At 43.9% G+C, this 22,505-nt stretch overlaps 2 protein-coding genes across 2 annotated transcripts in view; one reads left to right on the forward strand and one right to left on the reverse strand.

The window, feature by feature from the left end:
• The window catches only part of LOC143955185 (uncharacterized), a 54,118-nt gene extending 39,654 nt beyond the window's left edge, over positions 1-14,464 (forward strand). The window contains exons 15-18 of the mRNA XM_077465276.1: positions 8,037-8,170; positions 8,287-8,384; positions 8,499-8,649; positions 12,218-14,464. Coding sequence (XP_077321402.1) covers positions 8,037-8,170; positions 8,287-8,384; positions 8,499-8,649; positions 12,218-14,256 — 2,422 coding nt within the window. The 3' untranslated portion in view covers positions 14,257-14,464. The remainder of the gene's footprint in view (positions 1-8,036; positions 8,171-8,286; positions 8,385-8,498; positions 8,650-12,217) is intronic.
• LOC143956233 (uncharacterized) overlaps positions 1-22,505 on the reverse strand; it is an 89,848-nt gene that overhangs the window by 56,094 nt on the left and 11,249 nt on the right. The window lies entirely within an intron of this gene.

Consider the following 22,505-nt stretch of genomic DNA (forward strand, 5'->3'; position numbering starts at 1 on the left):
ATTCGTACTCGTTAATTTAATAGTTAATTAAACTAATTTTCTTTCTTTTTTTCAGATTTTCAAATTTTTGGACTACTTTCAAATCTTTGATTTCCGAAAATCCGGAAATTCGGAGTTCCGAAAATCTAAAAATTCGGAAATGCGAATATTCAATATTCGGAAATCCAAAAATGCAAAATTCGGAAATCCGGAAATTCGGAAATCCAAAAATTTGAAATTCGGAAATAGGAAAACTCGAAATGTGAAAATTCTCGAAATTTCTGAATGTTCGAATTTTCGATTTTCCGAATTTTCAAAAAAAAACAAAAAAAAACGAATGAAACAAAAGCGAAAATAAACACATTTTTTGTCAGTGCACATGTCTAAAATTCATATACAAGAATGGAAAATCCACAGTGGAGGACATTAGTCAATTGAGGGACATGGATATGGTTTGCTGGTTCTCAACTTCAAAGGCATAAAGTGTGTTACTACCCGAATAATCCAGTTCAGCAGGGAAGATTATCCTCCAGTAACCTGATCATGGACCATGAGGAGAATAGGTAGAATAAGTCTGATCACAGTTGAGGGGAAGGGAGAAGATGGTGGTGTCTGAAGGGAGAAAGGAGGTAGAGCGGGAGTGATCCTGGACAATGCAGAGAAGAGGGAGAAAGTAGATGATTGTAGTTGGGGAAAGAGCAAGCAAGCAGTGGAACCTGACAGAGAATAGAGGAGCCTGACATTTCTCTGATCATTGACCATGGGGAGGGCCAAAAATGGCAGAGTAGGATCTGACCAGGGAAGAGAAAGAGAGGAGGCAGAATGTGAGCTGATCAAGTACTGAATGATATAGAGAGAAGGTAGAAATTAGATGGGCATGGATGGGGGGGGGGGGAGAGATAGGAAGCAGAGGGATCTGCCAGAGAATGGAGGAAGCTGAACATACGCTGATTGTGGACCGTGGGGAGAAAAGTCGAGCTGATCATGCTTGGGGAGAAGTGGAGATGTTAGCGGTGGCTGGAGACAGCGGGAGCTAATTTTGGACATGGGAGAGTGATGGGTTTCTGAGGAGTGGAAGAGATCTGAACAACAGCTGATCACTGGTGGTGGAAACAGAGGAAGGACCAATCACAAAGTATGAAGAAAGGGATGGAAGAGGTTTCAGCTTGGCCGTGGAAAAGTGTTTCCACATCTTGCCAGATTCGAGACCAAGAATGGGAGATGGTCTCGAACGTCAAGCACAGCAGACTCAAGGAAGCCTTTTGGTACCTATAATTGGAGTGGCAACATGCAGAGCATTGCTAAGAGTGGAAGAGATCCTTGACAAGGGAGAGGCGTCAAAAACTGGGTTATCATATTTCGGGAAAAAGCAAGGGGGGTCTGATGGAGAATAGAGGAGTCTGGGCTTTCTCTGATCTTTGACCATGGGAAGAATAGGTAGAATGCGGCTGATCACTGGTTAGGGTGAAGTAGAGAAGGTGGTGGTGGTGGCTGGGGGAAGAGGGAGGTAAAGTGCGAATGACCCTGGACAAGGGAGAGGAGTAAAAAAGTAGGTGATCATAATTGGGGAAATAACAAGGAAGCAGTGGGATCTGATGAAGAATAGAGGAGTCTGTGCTTTCTCTGATCATGAACCATGGGAAGAATAGGTAGAATGTGTCTGATAACTGGGTAGGGTGAAGTAGAGATGGTGGTGGTGGTGGCTGGGGGAAGGGAGAGGTGGAGTGGGAGTGATACTGGACAAGAGAGAAAAGGAGGCAGAAAGTAGATGATTATAGATGAGGAAAGCTAGGGGAAGTAGAGAGATCTGACAGAGAATAGAGGAGGGTGAACCTTCTCTGATCATGAACCACAAGATGGTGGTGTGTAAAGGAAGGAAGGAGGTAGAGAGAGAGTGATCTTGGACAAGGGAGAGAAGAGGCAGAAGGTAGACGATATTAGTAAGGGAAAGACAGAGAGTAGAGGAGCAAGGCTGTCTTTAATATTGATTGGACCCTGGGCAAAACTTTTCTTGGGGCCCCCCCATACAGTTTTGCTCTCCGCCTGCTCCGAAACATACACTAAATAGCAGCCTGATGCAAAATCAGTTTACTGAATCAGATCAGACAGCTATTGCGATTCGCTGCCAGAGGTTACAGTGTATCATTACCGCTCACTGACTGGTTTCTAGAGGTTACAGTGTACCATTACCGCTCACTGACTGGTTGCTAGAGGTTACAGTGTACCATTACCGCTCACTGACTGGTTGCTAGAGGTTACAGCACACATTATGGCTCACTGATTAGTTGCTAGAGGTTACAGCACATGATTTATGCTTATTGATTGGTTGCTAGAGATTACTGTGGATATGACCTGGGGGGGGGGGGGCATGATATACATATCAATGCCGCCGGCCGCCCCTATTTACATATGAATGCTGGTAAATTACATGTAAACACAGGGTCTGCAGGTGAGTCATCTTTACACAACAATAGGGCAGAACTGGGCAGCATTAGTAGCAGCGCTTCACACTGAGATATCGGGACACAGCACGGGACTAAAACCTCAAGGGACAAGGGAATTTAAACCAGGATAGTTGGCAAGTATGAGGCAGCAGCTTTGGGCCCCACAACAATGACAGGGCCCAGGGCAGCTTCCCCTTTTGCCCTGCCTTAAAAACGGCCCTGTAGAGGAGGCTGAACTTTCTCTGATCATGGACCTGAGGAGAATAGGTAGAATGGTGCTGACCACAGTTGAGGGGAAGGGAGAAAGGAGGTAGAGTGGAAGTGATCCTGGACAAGAGCGAAAGAGGCAGAAAGTAGATGATTATAGATGAGGAAAGCTAGGGGAAGCAGAGAGATCTGACAGAGAATAGAGAAGGGTAAACTTTCTTTGATCGTGAACCATGAGGAGGGCTGACCACAGTTGAGGGAATGAGAGAAGATGGTGGTGTGTGAAGGAAGGAGGTAGAGAGAGAGTGATCTTGGACAAGGGAGAGAAGAGGCAGAAGGTAGATGATCGTAGTAGGGTGAAGACAGAGAGTAGAGGAGGCTGAACTTTCTCTGATCATGGACCTGAGGAGAATAGGTAGAATGGTGCTGACCACAGTTGAGCGGAAGGGAGAAAGGAGGTAGCGTGGGAGTGATCCTGGACAAGGGAGAGAAGAGGGAGAATATAGATCAGTGATGGCGAACCTTGGCACCCCAGATGTTTTGGAACTACATTTCCCATGATGCTCATGCACTCTGCAGTGTAGTGGAGCATCATGGGAAATGTAGTTCCAAAACATCTGGGGTGCCAAGGTTCGCCATCACTGATATAGATGATCGTCGTTGGAACAAGCAAGAAGTAGAACCTGACAGAGAATAAAGGAAGCTGAAATTTCTCTGACCATAGACCATGGGGAGAGCCAAAAAAGACAGAGTAGGATCTGACCAGGGAAGAAAAAGAGAGGAGGCAGAGTATGAGCTAATCACGTACTGAGTGATATAGAGAGAAGGCAGAAATTAGATGGACATGGATGGGGAAAGCAGAGGGATGTGCCAGAAAATAGAGGAACTTAATCTGATCTTGGACCATGGGGAGAAAAGGTAGAGCGGAGCTGATCATGGCTAGGGAGAAGTGGAGACATTGGTGGTGGCCAGAGGGAGGATGAGAAGGGGAGCCGATTGTGGACAAGGGAGAGTGATGACTAATTATTTCTGAGGCGTGAAAAAAGACGGGAACAGCAGCTGATCAGTCATATCCCATTGGTAGAGGAAACAGAGGAAGGACCAATCACAAAGTATGAAGAGGGGGGTGGCGGAGGTAATGTCTTTTCTTTGTCATAAACCACTTTGCAACAATGGGAATTTTTTCAAATGGAAAATTACTTAAAACCCCCATATGAGTAAATATTAATATATATATATATATATATATATATACTGTATATATATTTTTTTAAATCAGAAAAAAAGGTGGCATGGTATATACGCAAAGGTGTATCACACTCATGCTTTCAGTAAAAAATACACAAAAAATGCTTTAGTGCATGCAAACACAACATAATACACAATATTTTGTAAAATATAAAATATGAGGTTGTGTCGAGTAAAGACATACCAAACATGTCAAAGCCTTAAAATTGTTAAAAGCCTTTACAGGGAATCACTTTAGAGGAAACCATGAATGATGGCCCTAGAATTATTGTCCTGGCTCCGACTTTGACTAAAAATATCTTGCATAGTGCAGTTTGTGTGTACATACACGTACATGGCTCACACACGTGCATGGTGCAACAATATTTACTCACAGCAAAGTACCTAAGAATTTTCAAAACACAAATATGTGTATATCATTTTCTAAGTATTCGTTATACATTTTTTACTGCATGCTTTTAACATAATGTCATTATTCAGTCTTTTTTTTTTTTTCCATCTTTAGTTTAAATTGTTTAGGGATTTAAAACACATTTTATTCATAATCAAATAAATTAGGAATGCATCAAGAAGAAGCTGTCGATATATTAAAAATTGGCTTCAGTTTTAAAATTCGACCCAAGATGGCGATCTCACTGACTGTCGTAGGCATGCACAGACAGGAAGTGATGTAAGATACATACAGGAAGTTCTGGGTGAGAGGTGAGTTGGGAGGAAGTAGAGAAGAGACATTGCTGGAACTGGCAGCAGAGGAGGTAATAAGATATTATTTTATATTTACACCCAGTAATCCCCCGTCATGTCCATCCTCTTCCTCCATAGTCACTGCAGTGTCTGCTTATGGTACAATACATCCTAAATATAGAGCCGTTTATCCAACTATCCATCCAGAGCCTCTGGTTTATAGACCGGATACATCCTAAATATAGAACCATTTATCCAACTGTCCATCCAGAGCCTCTGGTTTATAGACCAGATACATCCTAAATATAGAACCATTTATCCAACTGTCCATCCAGAGCCTCTGATTTTTAGACCAGATACATCCTAAATATAGAACCATTTATCCAACTGTCCACCCAGAGCCTCTGATTTTTAGACCAGATACATCCTAAATATAGAACCATTTATCCAACTGTCCATCCAGAGCCTCTGGTTTATAGACCGGATACATCCTAAATATAGAACCATTTATCCAACTGTCCATCCAGAACCTCTGGTTTATAGACCGGATACATCCTAAATATAGAACCATTTATCCAACTGTCCATCCAGAGCCTCTGGTTTTTAGACCGGATACATCCTAAATATAGAACCATTTATCCAACTGTCCATCCAGAGCCTCTGGTTTTTAGATCGGATACATCCTAAATATAGAACCATTTATCCAACTGTCCATCCAGAACCTCTGGTTTATAGACCGGATACATCCTAAATATAAAACCATTTATCCAACTGTCCATCCAGAGCCTCTGGTTTATAGACCGGATACATCCTAAATATAGAACCATTTATCCAACTGTCCATCCAGAGCCTCTGGTTTATAGACCGGATACATCCTAAATATAGAACCGTTTATCCAACTGTCCATCCAGAGCCTCTGGTTTATAGACCTGATACATCCTAAATATAGAGCCATTTATCCAACTGTCCATCCAGAGCCTCTGATTTATAGACCGGATACATCCTATATATAGATCCATTTATCTAACTTGACTTGAACATTGGCTGTTTGCCGCACAGCGAACAATTTTGGGTGTTCGCGGCAAATTCGAAAGCCGCGGAACACCCTTTAAAAGTCTATGGGAGAAATCAAAAGTGAAAAGTTTAAAGGCTTATATGCAAGTTATTGTCATAAAAAGGGTTCGGGGACCCGGGTCCTGCCCCAGGGGACATGTATCAATGCAAAAAAATGCATTTTTTTCCGGGAGCAGTGATTTTAATAATGCTTAAAGTGAAACCATAAAAGTGAAATATTCCTTTAAGTTTCGTACCTGTGGGGTGTCTATAGTATGCCTGTAAAGGGGCGCATGTTTCCCGTGTTTAGAACAGTCTGACAGCAAAATTACATTTCTAAAGGAAAAAATGTCATTTAAAACTACTCACGGCTATAATGAATTGTCTGTCCAAAATACACATAAAAGTTCATTTATAAAAATGACATGGAATTTCCCCACAGGGGAACCCCGAACCAAAATTAAAAAAAAAAAATGCATGGGGTTCCCCCTAAATTCCATACCAGGCCCTTCAGGTCTGGTATGGATTTTAAGGGGAACCCTGCACCAATTTAAAAAAAAATGGCGTGGGGTCCCCCCAAAAATCCATACCAGACCCTTATCCGAGCATGAAACCTGGCAGGCCGCGGGAAAAGAGGGGGGGCGAGAGAGCGCCCCCCCCCTCCTGAATCGTACCAGACCTTGTGCCCTCAACATTGGGAGGATGCTTTGAGGTAGCCCCTCAAAGCACCTTGTCCCCATGTTGATGGGGAGAAGGGCCTCATGCCCGCAACCCTTGCCTGGTGGTTGTGGGGGTCTGCGGGCAAGGGTGTGAATTTGCAATGGGGTACAAATGTACCCCTACCACTTCACAAAAAAAGGTGGCAAAAAGGTTAAAAAAGACAAGAGACAGTTTTTGATAAGTCCTTTTATTAATTTCTTCTTCTTTCTGCTTCTTCTTTCATCTTCTTTCTTCTGGTCTTCCTTCGTGTTCTTCTTCCTCCATCTTCTTCTTCATCTTCTTCTTTCTTCTGGTTCGTGTTCTTGTTCTTCCATCTTCTTCTTCCTCTGCTCTTCTCGTCCCGCACCTTGCTCCGACTTCTTCCTCCGCTCTGTCTACATGATCCGCCTCTGTGGGAGCCTTCAGCCGTGTGACACTTCGATTTGTCTGAAACTTCTTAAATAACGGAGGGCGGGGCCACCTGGTGAACCCACCCTCCTCTGGCGCACAGGTACTTCCCTATGGCTTTCCCCGTGATGCCAGAGGGGGGCTGGGTCACCCATTTTTTTTTTTTTTTTTGCATTGATACATGTCCTCTGGGGCAGGACCCAGGTCTCCAAACACTTTTTATGACAATAACTTGCATATAAGCCTTTAAAATGAGCACTTTTGATTATTCATGTTCCTGTCCCAATAGGATTTTTTTTATTTTGGTAGAGTTGGCTGGCATTGGGAAAAAAACAAGGTGCACCAAGCGAAGTGTAGAGATTAAGCCATAGGAGATTAATTATGCAAACGGCCAAATGGGTACTCATAACATGAGAGAATAAAGAGCATGGTAATCAATGTCCTGGGCCACTGTGGGATCTCCATAGTGAGTGGTTGGCGATATGGTATCGGCAGGATAGATGTGACAGCTAGCCAGGTCTCTGCCTCGTGGTGGATGGAACGCAGCATAGAACGCACTCGGGGTACTTGAAGCTAAAACCGGATGTGATGTCAGGGCATGGGGCGAATCAGGTGACGTCCCCATGCCCTGAAGTCACATCCAGTTCAGCTCCGAGTAGGCCGAGCGCGTTCTATGCTGCGTTCCATCCACCGCAAGGCAGAGAACTGCTTCACTCACAGGGGAGATGCCACAAGTGTATTTTCTTGTAACGTCAAGGACATTGTGAACTTTTACTTCCCAGGATTTTGTGTACTTTCATATGGATCCTTTCTCATGATAGTACACTTTCTTATTATTAGATCCCAAACTGTCTATGGCAATTGTTCTTGTGCCAGTCTTTTCTGTTTGTTTCAATGTGCACATTACATGCAGTGTCCAGTGACACTTATAGGACGGGGCTCACAATATAGACCGGCCATTCTCAACCTTTTCAACACAGAGGAACCCTTGAAATAGTTCTCGGGTCTTTAGGAACCCCTGCTAAAAATTATGATACATTAGTGTGATGGTCAGTGAGAGGAATGGTCCTTACACTTGTGGTCATTGGGAAGAATTACCTCTTTACAGATACCTAAAAAGATCAATGGTGTGAGTGGGAACTTATCTGAGAGGCAGAAAGTGCCCAATGCTGAAGGAACCCCTAGCAACCTCTGGAGGAACCTTAGGGTTTCACGGAACCCTGGTTGGGAATCACTGATATAGACATTCCCGGGCCGCTGTGCACACAGAGCAATGTCATGTCTACATATCCTCCATCACACACACGGTCAATGATTCTCTTCAATTCCTATAAGGTGTCAGGATGTCACTGTCTATTTCTCCATGGAGGAGTGGGAGTATTTAGAAGGACACAAGGATCTCTACAAGGACGTCATGATGGACAATCAGCCGCCCCTCACATCACCGGGTAAGAGGAGACTTTATTGTAAAGGAGAGAGCAGTACGGAGGCTCCACCTAGATCCCCCATCATCTGATAAACACATAGAAACAATGTATTCAGTCAGTGTGTGTGTTTCCTACAGATGGATCCAGTAATGGGAACCCACCAGAGAGATGTCCTCATATTCTGTACTCACGGGATTCCTCACAAGAAGGTTACACCATCCCCCACCATCATCAGGTAGATGAGACTGAGCAACTGCAACTTTTGAATAATAGTAAGCTATCAGAGGACATTCTCTTATTGTAATGCCTTGCTCCTGTTTATATGTATTCTGTCATCTTTGGGGTTCAGGGTGAAGAACGGAAAGACATCAAAGCTGAGATTAAAGAGGAAGAAGAAGAAGAAGAAGAGAGGTTGGTGAGTGGAGATCAGCAGTCTATGGAGGAGGGGGAGATGATTATGGAACGTAAACAGGAGGGATCTTCTCTACATGTAGACACAAGTAAGTAATCAACACTAAATACAAAAACTGTTGACTTTTTTATTTTCTTATATGGGTATAAAGTATCTATTTACATTAGATGAAGAAATGTATATGTGTCTATCCAAGTCACCCTAAAGAGAAAGAAAAATTTCAAAGCGGCAGTTGATCCACAGGAGAAGTAGAATACCCATATACAGCTCAGCCTGATCTTCTTTAACCAGTTGCCGACCAGCGAACGCCGATGTACGTCGGCAGAATGGCTCGGGCAGGCAAATGGGCGTACCTGTACGTCCCTTTAAATTTGCCACCCTGCCATCGGGAGCGCGCCACCGGGGGCGCGCTCCCGCGCTGGTCGGGACCCCCGTGAGTCCAGTTGCGGGACCCACGGACTCGATCGCCTCGGGCATACCCGCGATCGTCTCACGGAGCGGCCGAATGAAGAAATGCCGTTGTAAACAGCATTTCTCCATTCTGCCTAGCAACTAGTGACGCTGATCTCTGCTCCATGTGATTGGAGCAGAGATCAGTGTTCACTAAATTAAAGCCCAGTCCCCAACAGTTAGTAACACGCCAGTAGGAACACTTAACCCCTACACTGCCACCCCCTGGTTAACCCCTTCACTGCCAGTGTCATTTACACAGGAATCACTGCATTTATATAGCAGTGATTGCTGTATAAATGACAATGGTCCCAAAAATGTGTCAAAAATGTCCAATGTGTCCGCCATAATGTCGCAGTCACAATAAAAATCGCTGATCGCCGCCATTACTAGTAAAAAAAATATATTAATAAAAATGCCATAAAACTATCCCTTATTTTGTAAACGCTATAACTTTTGCGCAAACCAATCAATAATCGCTTATTGCGATTTTTTTTTTTTTTTACCAAAAATATGTAGAAGAATATGTATCGGCCTAAACTGAGGGAAAAAATGTTTTTTTTATATATTTTTGGGGGATATATAACATAAAGTAAAAAATAATGCGTTTTTTTCAAAATTGTCGCTCTATTTTTGTTTATAGCGCAAAAAATAAAAACCGCAGAGGTGATTAAATACCACCAAAAGAAGCTCTATTTGTGGGAAAATAAGGACGTCAATTTTGTTTGGGAGCCACGTCGCACGACCGCGCAATTGTCAGTTAAAGCGACGCAGTGCCGAATCGCAAAAAGTGGTCTGGTCTTTGACCAGCAAAATGGTCCGGTCTGTAAGTGGTTAAGGTAATAGAATTCCTTCCTGATTCCAATAGACAATTAGACTTTTCCCCGGATCAACATTCTACAATGTTTTTCCTTCAAATGTTTGTAGGTATTTTTAACTTTTGTAAAAAGAAACACATCCAGTCATTTTTATAGTAATATACTAATTGATTGTAGAGCTGGGGAAAAAAAAATCGATTTAAATCTTGAATCGAGTTGAGAGGTCAAATCGATTCAAAATTTAAGCAAATCGATTTTTTTAGATTTTTTTTTTTTTTTTCACCACCGCGCTGGTCCTGAGGTGCTGCGGGCAAGATTTTTTAGGCGAGGCCGCCGCTCTTGTTCAAAATAGACATATATATATAACATCACCTCCTTCTGTACAGGAAAATCTGAGAAACCTTCATTACTAAACAATATAACAAAATTTCTATCAGGGCAAATAATAACTTAAATCACTAAATAGTGATATACAGTATATGTGGTAGGTGATATACCAAAAAAAAACTCACAACGCAAAAATTTTTTAAAATACCCCCCCACCTGGCTGCTGCACACACAAAAAAATGCGTTCACTTCACATATAAAATATACATAACAAAACCAACGTTGATGCACTGGTGGTGCGTTTTTTGTGCAGAAGACTCTGAGGATTATTTTTTGTGCATTCGGACTCTTATTTTATTCTCTTTATTATTATTTTTTGAGTGTGTGGACTTTATCTTTACTGTTTATTGTTCACTATTCCCACTGAGGCAACCCGTATATTTGATTATTGTGTATTTTTCACTAGTCCAAGTTAGGGAATATGAATATTTGATAGTGCACTCAGTATCTTGCTATATTGCAAGTTAATCACATATTCTTATTTAATGATTTATTGGGAGTTATTTAGGAAGCGCAACACTGTTTTGTTATGTAAACCTTAATTACTGACAGTAAGAACGTCATCGATGTATCTACCCCACTGCCCAATGTACTGTGTGTATTGTATACCATATGAAAGTATAATCTCTAGTCCTCATTAGAAGAAGACAATATATATTTACCACACTACCCAATGTTCCCAATAAAGGAGGAGATACTGTACACCATATGAAAGGTCCATCTCCATTCCTCAATATAACGTCATGTTCCCAACAAATGAGGAGGAGATACTGTACACCATATGAAAGGTCCATCTCCATTCCTCAATATAACGTCATGTTCCCAACAAATGAGGAGGAGATACTGTACAACATATGAAAGGTCCATCTCCATTCCTCAATATAACGTCATGTTCCCAACAAATGAGGAGGAGATACTGTACACCATATGAAAGGTCCATCTCCATTCCTCAATATAACGTCATGTTCCCAACAAATGAGGAGGAGATACTGTACACCATATGAAAGGTCCATCTCCATTCCTCAATATAACATCATGTTCTCAACAAATGAGGAGGAGATACTGTACACCATATGAAAGGTCCATCTCATTCCTCAATATAACGTCATGTTCCCAACAAATGAGGAGGAGATACTGTACACCATATGAAAGGTCCATCTCATTCCTCAATATAACATCATGTTCCCAACAAATGAGGAGGAGATACTGTACATCATATGAAAGGTCCATCTCCATTCCTCAATATAACGTCATGTTCCCAACAAATGAGGAGGAGATACTGTACACCATATGAAAGGTCCATCTCCATTCCTCAATATAACGTCATGTTCCCAACAAATGAGGAGGAGATACTGTACACCATATGAAAGGTCCATCTCCATTCCTCAATATAACGTCATGTTCCTAACAAATGAGGAGGAGATCCTGTACACCATATGAAAGATCCATCTCCATTCCTCAATATAACGTCATGTTCCCAACAAATGAGGAGGAGATACTGTACACCATATGAAAGGTCCATCTCCATTCCTCAATATAACGTCATGTTCCCAACAAATGAGGAGGAGATACTGTACACCATATGAAAGGTCCATCTCCATTCCTCAATATAACGTCATGTTCCCAACAAATGAGGAGGAGATACTGTACACCATATGAAAGGTCCATCTCCAAAAGTACATTGTCCAACACTGTTGGGCACCACGTGAAAGGTCTATCTCCGTTCTTCAGTATATTGTCATGTCTCCAAGAAATGATTTGGAGGAAGGTCAATCTCTGTTCTCACAGTAACAACGTCATTAATACAAACGATGTTATCCAGTGCGGTTGGGTGTGTCGTGTCCTTTATCTGGTTTGTATTGATATTTTATGTTCTGGTTGCACCCGATTCCATGCCGGAGCTCTGAGATACTGTAGAGTGTTAGACCAACATACTGTATGTGACTTCTGAGTGAAAGACGTGAAGAATTCTTCTAACATTTACAAACTGATTTCCAACAGGTGGACACCATGTCCCGAATAACGTATCTTCAGAATATAAAGAAGAAGATGATCCCACCACACAACGTTCTCCAGGAGAAAACCCCAATACACAAACACATCATAGAACGTATTATTTGGAGGGATCGCTGGATCCCTCTAATCCCGAGGAACCTTCCGATGAACCACACACTATTACTCCAGATATACATCTGGGATCTCACGGTACAGACCCAACAACAGGTCCATCTCATCTCAAGGGGTCTTCAAGCCATGAAGGATCTCACACAGGAGAGCGTTCCTTCTCATCTACAGTGTCTGGTGAAATCTTTCAAAGAAGCCAGAGAGCCTCCTACACACCAGGAAAGTCCAAGAGTGATTATCCTTTCTCATGTTCAGAGTGCGGGAAATGTTTCGGTCAGAAAGAAAACTTTCTTAATCACCAGAAATTTCACACGGGTGAGCGCCCTTTCTTATGCTCCGACTGCGGGAAATGTTTCAGTGATAAGGCAACCCTTCTTACCCACCTGAAGATTCACACAGGGGAGCGCCCCTATTCGTGTTCAGAGTGCGGGAAATGTTTTATTCAGAAGGTAGAACTTGTTAATCACCAGAGAATTCACACCGGAGAGCGTCCTTTCTCGTGTTCAGAGTGTGGCAAAAGCTTCATTCAGAAAGGCAACTTTCTTAATCACCAGAGAACCCACACCGGTGAGCGTCCTTATTCATGTTTAGTGTGCGGGAAAGGTTTCATTCAGAAAAGTAGTCTTGTTGTTCACCAGAGAAATCACACAGGTGAGCGGCCTTTTTCATGTTCGGAGTGCGGGAAATCTTTCACTCAGAAAAGCCAGCTTGTTATACACCGGGGAATTCACAAGGGTGAACGTCCTTTCTCATGTTCAGAGTGTGGGGAATGTTTCCGTCAGAAAGGGAACTTTCTTAGTCACCAGAGAAGTCACACGGGTGAGTGTCCTTTTTCATGTTCGGAGTGCGGGAAATCCTTCACTCAGAAAAATCAACTTCTTATACACCAGGGAATTCACAAGGGTGAGCATCCTTTCTCATGTTCAGAGTGCGGGAAATGTTTCAGTCATAAGGGAAGCTTTCTCAGCCACCAGAGAAGTCACACAGGTGAGCGTCCTTTTTCATGTACAGAGTGTGGGAAATGTTTTAGTCACAAAGGAAACTTTCTTAATCATCAGAGATGTCATACAGGGGAGCGTCCTTTTTCATGTTCAGTGTGCGGGAAATGTTTCAAAGAAAAAGGACATCTTCTTAAACACCAGAGAATTCACACCGGTAAACATCCCTTTTCATGTTCAGAGTGCGGGAAATCTTTCACTACAAAAGGAGAACTTCTTGTTCACCACCGAATTCACACTGGTGAACGTCCTTATGCATGTTCAGAGTGTGGGAAAAGTTACATTCAGAAGGGAAAACTTCTTCAACACCAGAGAACTCACACGGGTGAACGACCCTATCCATGTACAGAGTGTGGGAAATGTTTTATCCAGAAAGGAGATCTTCTTAACCATCAGAGAATTCACACGGGGGAGCGTCCTTATGCATGTTCAGAGTGCGGGAAATCTTTCTCTGTAAAACACAGACTTTACTTACACCAGAGAAGTCACACAGGTGAGCGTCCGTTTTCATGCTCCGAGTGCGGGAAATGTTTCACGCGGAAAGATAAACTTGCTGCACACCAGAGGATTCACACAGGTGAGCGCCCTTTCTCATGTTCAGAGTGCGGAAAATGTTTCAATGAAAATAGCTACCTTCTTATACACCAAAGACTTCACACGGGGGAGCGCCCCTTTTCCTGTTCAGAGTGCGGGAAGTCTTTCAATCAGAAAGGCGAACTTCTTATTCACCAGCAGATTCACACAGGCGAGCGTCCTTATTCGTGTCCAGAGTGTGGGAAAGGTTTCTGTCGGAAGGATATACTTGTTACACACCAGAGAACTCACACGGGTGAGCGTCCTTATTCATGTGCAGTGTGCGGGAAATCATTCACTCAAAAACGTTCACTCGCTGGACACCAGAGGATTCACCTGGAATAACAACTTTTATGTTCAGACATGGGCAGTGTGGTAAAAATAACCACCAGAGAACCACATGTAATGTCCTTCGTGTTTAGAGTGCGGGAAAGGTTTCAGTTACAGAAATTCACTTATTGCACACCGGGATATTCACAAAGGCTAATATTGTTTCTATGCTCAAATTTGCTTATTTGAAAGTGATGGAAAGTATAACTTATTCTTGGGGGGGGGGGGGGGGGGGGGTGATGTGATAGTTATAGGTCTACAGGAATTGCTGTATATTATTATGGTCCTCTAAACATACAGTTTCCCACACTCACCCAGGCGACACCATAAAAATAAACTGTGTAAATACATGGCTGACGTATGTCATTTGTTTGTTTTTGCTGAATAAGCTGGCTTTTCATTGGACCAGCCCGTGTGTAATTCTTATTAAATTCGATCTTTCTTTAACTTCAGCTGTGCGGGATTTATTTTAGATTCTTGTATTGTGTGTTAACCCCTCGCCGACCGCGCTATAGCTGAAAGACGTCTACAGTGCGTTTGTCCAGTTCTGGGTGGGTGCCCTCGCAGCATGTCAGTGCAGCCTCATCAGTGCAGCCATATCAGTGCCCATCAGGGCAGCCTATCAATGCAGCCTCATCAATGCCCATCAGTGCAGCCTATCAATGCCCATTAGTGCCCATCAATGCAGCCTCATCAGTGCAGCCTATCAGTGCCCATCCGCCTCATCAGCGTACATTGTCCAGTTTTGGGAGGGTGTTTATTGACGTCCTCCCAGAACCCCATCCCCTGAGTGCCCTCAGAGCCCATCAGTGCAGCATATTAGTACCCACCACTGCAGCCTCATCAGTGCCCATCATTGCAGCCTCATCAGTGCCCATCATTGCAGCCTCATCAGCGCACATCATCCAGTTCTGGAAGTGTGTCTATTCCCAGAAATCCCCAGATGTCCTCCCAGAACCCTGCCCTCCGCGTGTCCTCGCAGCATATCAGTGCAGCCTATCAATGCCTATCAGTGCAGCCTACCAATGCCCATCAGTGCGGCCTCATCAGTGCCCATCCACCTCACCAGTGCACATCGTCCAGTTTTGAAAGGGTGTTTATTGACGTCCTTCCACCACCCCGTCCCCTGTGTGCCCTCACAGCATATCAGTGCAGCATATTAGTGCCCACCAGTGCAGCCTTATCAGAGCAGCCTCATTAGCGCACATCATCCAGTTCTGGAAGGGTGTCTATTGATGTCCTCCCAGAACCCTGGCCCCCCGCGTGCCCTTGCAGCATATCAGTGCCTATCAGTGCAGCATATCAATGCCCATCAGTGCGGCCTCATCAGTGCCTATCCATCTCATCAGCGCACATCGTCCAGTTTTGGGAGGGTGTTTATTGACGTCCTCCCAGAACTCCGTCCCCCGTGCACCCTCACAGCATATCAGTGCAGCATATTAGTGCCCACCAGTGCAGCCTCATCAGCGCACATCATCCAGTTCTGGAAGGGTGTCTATTGATGTCCTCCCAGAACCCTGCCCCCCCCACGTGCCCTCGCAGCCTATCAGTGCCCATCAGTGCAGCCTCATCAGTGCGGCCTATCAATGCCCATCAGTGCAGCCTCATCAGTGCCCATCCGCCTCATCAGTGTACATTGTCCAGTTTTGTGAGGGTGTTTATTGATGTCCTCCCAGAACCCCGCCCCCTGTGTGCCCTCACAGCATATCAGTGCAGCCTCATCAGCGCACGTCATCCAGTTCTGGAAGGGTGTCTATTAACGTCCTCCCAGAACCCTGCCCCCTGTGCGCCCTCACAGCATATCATTGCCCATCAGTGCAGCATATCGGTGCCCAACAATGCCGCCTTATCAGTGCAGTTTATCAGTGCAGCCTCATCAATGCCCATCAGTGCAGCCTATCAATACCTATCAGTGCAGCCTCATCAATGCCCATCAGTGCAGCCTATCAATGCAGCCTCATCAGTGCCAATCAGTGCAGCCTATCAATTTCCACCAGTGCAGCCATATCAGTGCCCATCAGTGCAGCCCATCAATGCAGCCTCATCAGTACCCATCAGTGCAGCATATCAATGCAGCCTCATCAGTGCAGTCTATCAATACCTCTCAGTGCAGCCTCATCAATGCCCATCTGTGCAGCCTATCAATGCAGCCCCATCAGTGCAGCCTATCGATTCCCAGCAGTGCAGTCATCAGTGCAGCCTATCAATACAGCCTCATCCCAGTTGAAGTCTCGACGACGTAACGCGTAGGACACCCGGAAGTGACGTTCGTATCCGGTTTTGCTTGCTGTCTGTCAAATGTGCCTACTTTTTTGCTTCACTTGTGAGTAGTTTTAAACTCTTTAAATAAATTGTTATATTTTAAAACAACTACACTATGGCGGTTTTCTCTGATCTATTCCCCTGAGTCTACCTACCATCCATGAGGAAGCTAAAAGAAGTCTCCCAAAGGAATTTGTCTATACAGCCATCCCTGCAATCATCTTGGTGTCCATTACTAATTTTTGCTGTGTTACCCACAGCAGTGAGGTAATTGCATAGCATTTACACTACCTGCACGGATCACCACGAATGGATTTACTACCCAGCACATTGCACGTTTAATTGAGTGTGCCTACCGAATTGCACGTTTTGATTGGATTGTGTATGGGACATTTTATACAAATCTCAATTGTCACTTGGATTTAATATTTATTTATTTCTCTTTGCACATATATATTTTCGGCTTCATTTTTTTACACGTTTAATACGTGCATACATCTTATATATACGTTAAATTCATGTTTTTTGCACATAGAGTCACTTTTTTGCACTAGGTAATCACCTTATGGTTTATTTGCAATTCCACTTTAGTTCATTGTTATATATGTACAGTGTTATTCTCTGATTTATTTATGCACGGTTGCACTTTATACACCTCTAGAATTGCACAATTTTAGTTTTATTGTGGCTATTTGAATGTTTTGTAATTAGCGCATCACATCTTTATTTATTTACTTTTACCAGTGAGAGACAACTCATTTAGTGATTGCTGCTTTTTTTTTTTTTTTTTTTTTTTTTCATTTGCTATTCTCGCCCTCTCCTACTTTTTCCCATAGACCGCGGAAGTCTTTATACACACTCAATACAGCCTCATCAATGCCCATCAGTGCAGCCTATCAATGCAGCCTCATCAGTGCCCATCAGTGCAGCCTATCAATTCCCACCAGTGCAGCAATATCAGTGCAGCCTATCAATGCAGCCTCATCAGTGCAGCATATCAGTGCCCATCAGTGCAGCCTATCAATGCCCATCAGTGCAGCCTCATCAGTGCCCATCTGCCTCATCAGCGCACATTGTCCAGTTTTGGGAGGGTGTTTATTGATGTCCTCCCAGAACCCCGTCCCCTGTGCTCCCTCACAGCACACTATATACAGAATGCAGCATTTAGGAGTACGCTATGTACAGAGTGCAGGGTTCAGGAGTATGCTATGGAAAGAGTGAAGGGTTCAGGAGTATGCTATGTACAGATTGTCAAATTCAGGAGCACGCTACGTACAGAGTGCAGGGTTCAGGAGTACACTACGTACAGAGTGCTGACTTCAGGAGTATGCAGCGTGCAGGGTTCAGGAGTACGCTACGTACAGAGTGCTGAGTTCAGGAGTATGGCTACCTACAGATTGCAGGGTCCAGGAGTACACTGCATACAGAGTGCAGGGTTCGGGAGTACGCTACGTACAGCGTGCAGGGTTTAGGGGTGTACTATGTACAGTGTGTGCAGGGTTCAGCTCTCTTTCACAGGCTGTCCACATCTTACCTCCACCTTTCCTCCTCTGACCTCTAGTCATCAGTGGGTAGAATGTTCCCTTACATTGATGATCAGTGGGAAGAATGTTCCCTTACATTGGTCATCAGTGGGAAGAATGTCCCCTTACATTGGTCATCGGTGGGAGGAATAACCCTAAGTGAAAATGTCAAAATTTGGCCCAAAGTGTCAATATTTTGTAGAAAGAGTGAAGCCAGCAGCAGTGATCATGATTACCACCACACCATGGCAGTGTCGCCTCTACCTGGACCAATCGTTTGCCTGTTTGCTGATCAAACACTTTTGCCTGCTGCCTGTACTGACCCATCTGGGAGTCCCATTATCTTCCTCAGAAGCCAGGCACAGCCATCATCTGGTTTCTGGAACCACAGGAACTCTTGTTCATCCCTGTACTTCCTGGCTTGTAAACATGGAATTCCTGGGGGCAGCAACATACCAGTAGGTTAAACTTGCTTGGCTTAAAGTAAAGGGAGTTGCCATAGGCGACACTACACAGATATTTTTCCTGACCACACATACAGAGGCTACCATTGCAGTACACTGTTTTTGAAACAATATTGGTTGATTTTTATTATATACAAGATACAATGTCCAGTACATGACATATGTTGTATCCCCATACTTGGGAGGGGTAGAAGAATGTGTTTTGGGGTATAAGTCTAAGTCTGCCCATACTGTGTGTAAGGAATATCTACTATATGACAACTCACTATTTCCCAATTTTCCAAAATCTTGCGGCAGACAAATGAAATCTTCAAAAGACTCACCATACCTCTTAAAAAAATACCTTGGGGTGTTTACTCATGAAAATGTGGTCATTGCTTGGATGTTATTACTTTCCTGGTGCTCCAGATACAGGATAGGTAGCCAGGAAGTTATATGCATCATTTATGCTCCTTGAGAGAATGAAGGTGTTCCTTGGATTTGGGGCCCCTCAATGAATGTAGGCTGCAAAGAAGCCTCACACATGTGGTATCCCCACACTTGGGAGGAGTTAAAGAATGGGTTTTTGGGGTGAAATTGTAAGTATGCCCATACAACGTGTAAGACATTAACATATGACAGCTCCCCCATTTTCCAAAAACGTGTGGAAGAGAAATAAAGTCTTCAAAAGACTCACTATTAGTGATGGATGAACTTCCGACGGGACGTTTCGCGAACACGGCCAAAAGTTTGCGAACCGCAAAGTTCGCGGCGGACCCCATTGACTTTAATGGCAGGCGAACCTTAAAAACCTACAGGTCATATTTTCAGCCACAAAATACTTACTAGCTGTGCACACGTAGTCCCACCACATGGACACTGACATAACAAAAGTATTAAGTGAATCTGGGATCGACAACGTCAAGCATTCTTATTTTATCTGTGAAATTTTGACAATTCAGGAGCGCATGAAGGCCACGGAGGAGAGGCAAGGTCAGGGCAGGCTATGAAGGGGGTGCAGGAGATGATCAGTGCTACATTCAGGGCAGCGCAGTCCTGTGCCAGTGTCCCAACCTGTGCTTGAGCCCCTCCCTCTGCCCGGCCCTTATACCCACCTATGCAGGGCTCCACTGCGGTGGTCCGGAGGTGCCAGTCCAGTGCTGATCCTCAGCCATGGTGCTGGCACTGCCTGCTGATTGGCTTCTCCTCTGCTATCCCCCTCACTGTCTGAAACCAGCACCATGATAGAGACTGAGCACTGACACCAGCACCGAGATAGAGAGCACTGACACACCACCGTGATAGAGAGCACTGACACCAGCACCGAGATAGAGAGCACTGACAACAGCACCAAGATAGAGAGCACTGACACCAGCACCGTGATAGAGAGCACTGACACCACACCAGCACCGTGATTGAGAGCACTGACACCAGCACCATGATAGAGAGCACTGACACCAGCACCGAGATAGAGAGCACTGACACCAGCACCGAGATAGAGAGCGCTGACACCGGCATCGTGATAGAGAGCACTAAATCAGTCAGCAGTGCACTCAGCAATCACCAGCACAGCAGTCAGCAGCAGTGCACCAGAACCCTATATACTGTACACCTATACCAGTCCTTAAAAGGACTTTTGTGGACCTAATAGCTAGTGATTTGTGTCACTAGTCTGTGACAGTCTGTCCCTTCTCCACACAGCAACCTCTCCCTACACTGACAAAAGACAGAATGTAAAATGGCCGCCAGATCAGGTCTATTTATAAGGTAGGGGGAATGTCCAATTGTCCATGTGCTGAAATGTCTCAATTGGCTGTCCTGTATCCCATGATGGATGTGTCATGGGTCAAAGTTCTTTCACAATGTAAACGCATATGTCCGCCGTGCGGTTTGGCGAATCTCGAACACGCAAAATTTGCCACAAACCGACCGCCGGGCGAACCGCAAGGCCATCCCTACTCACTATGCCTCCTAAAATATACCTTGGGGTGTTTACTGTCCAAAATGTGGTATCCCCATACTTTAGAGGAGCTGAAAATGTGTTTTCCAAAATGTGGTCATTTTGTGGGTGTTATTACTGTCCTGGTGCTCCAGGGCCTCCAAAAATGGGATAGGTAGTCACAATATTAGATGCATAATTTATGCCCCTTTAAAAAATGAAGGTGTTCCTTGAATTTGGGACCCCCTCAATGCTTCTAAGCTGCAAAAAAGCCTCACAAATGTGGTATCACCATACTTGGGAGGCGTAGCAGAATGTGTTTTGGGGTATAAGTATAAGTATGCCCATACTGCATGTAAGAAATATCTTATTACATTAACATATGACAGCTCCCCATTTCCCAAAAACTTGTGGCAGACCAATAAAATCTTCAAAAGACTCACCATACCTCTTAAAAAATACCCTGGGGTGTTTACTCACCAAAATGTGGTCATTTTGTGGATGCCATTACTGTCCTAGTGCTCCAGGGCCTCCACAAATGGGATAGGTAGCCAGGAAATTAGTTGCATAATTTATGCCCCTTGGAAGAATGAAAGTGTTCCTTGAATTTGGGGCCCCTCTATGCATCTAGGCCAGTGTTTTTCAATTCCAGCCCTCAAGGCGCCCCAACAGGTCATGTTTTCAGGATTTCCCTCAGATGAAACTACTGTGGTAATTACTAAGGCAGTGAAACTGATTAAATCACCTGTGCAAAATAATGAAGAGCCTGAAAACATGACCTGTTGGTTCACCTTGAGGACTGGAATTGAGAAACACTGATCTAGGCTGCAAAAAAGTCTGACACATGTGGTATCCCCATAATTTGGAGGACTAGTCAAATGTATTTTGAGGTAGAAGTCTAAGTATGCCCATACTGCAAGTAAGGAATATCTTAAAATGAACATATGACAGGCCCCCATTTTCCAAAAACTTGTGGAAGACAAATAAAATCTTCAAAAGACTCGCCATGCCTCATAAAAAATACCTTGGAGTATTTACTCTCTAAAATGTGGTATTTTTTGGGTATTATTACTTTCCTGGTGCTCCAGGGCGTCCAGATAAAGGATAGGTAGCCAGGAAATGTATGCCCCTTGCAAGAATGAAGGTGTTCCTTGGATTGGGGCCCCTCAATGCATGTAGGCTGAAAAACACATCACACTTGTGGGTATCCCCATATCTGGGAGGAGTTGAAGAATGAGTTTTTGGGATGAAATTGTAAGTATGCCCATACTGCATGTAAAAAATATCTTATTACATTAACATATGACAGCTCCCCTTTTCCCAAAAACTTGTGGCAGACAAATAAAATCTTCAAAAGACTCACCATACCTGTTAAAAAAAATACCTTGGGGCGTTTACTCAGCAAAGTTTGGTAATTTTGTGGGTGCCATTACTGTCCTGTTGCTCCAGGGCCTCCAAAAATGGGATAGGTAGTCACAATATTAGATGCATAATTTATGCCCATTGAAAAAATGAAAGTGTTCCTTGAATTTGGGACCCATCAATGCTTTTAAGCTGCAAGAATACAGGCTAGGTAGCCAGGAAATTTAATGCATAATTTATGCCACTTGGAAGAATGAAGGTACTCCTTGGATTTGGGGACCCTCAATGCATGTAGGCTGCACAAAAGCCTCACACATGTGGTATCACCATACTTGGGAGGCGTAGCAGAATGTGTTTTGGGGTATAAGTATAAGTATGCCCATACTGCATGCAAGAAATATCTTATTACATTAACATATGACAGCTCCCCATTTCCCAAAAACTTGTGGCAGACAAATAAAATCTTCAAAAGACTCACCATACCTCTTAAAAAATACCTTGGGGTGTTTCCTCACCAAAATGTGGTCATTTTGTGGGTGCCATTACTGGCAAAAATACAGGATAGGTAGCCAGGAAATTTGATGCATAATTTATGCCCCTTGGAAGAATGAAGGTACTCCTTGGATTTGGGGCCCCTCAATGCATGTAGGCTGCAAAAAAGCCTCACACATGTGGTATCACCATACTTGGGAGGCGTAGCAGAATTTGTTTTGAGGTATAAGTATAAGTATGCCC

The sequence above is a fragment of the Lithobates pipiens genome, unplaced genomic scaffold (genome assembly GCF_037356315.1).
Source record: "Lithobates pipiens isolate NorthernLeopardFrog02 unplaced genomic scaffold, aLitPip1_a1.2 Scaffold_35, whole genome shotgun sequence".
Lineage (NCBI taxonomy): Eukaryota > Metazoa > Chordata > Amphibia > Anura > Ranidae > Lithobates > Lithobates pipiens.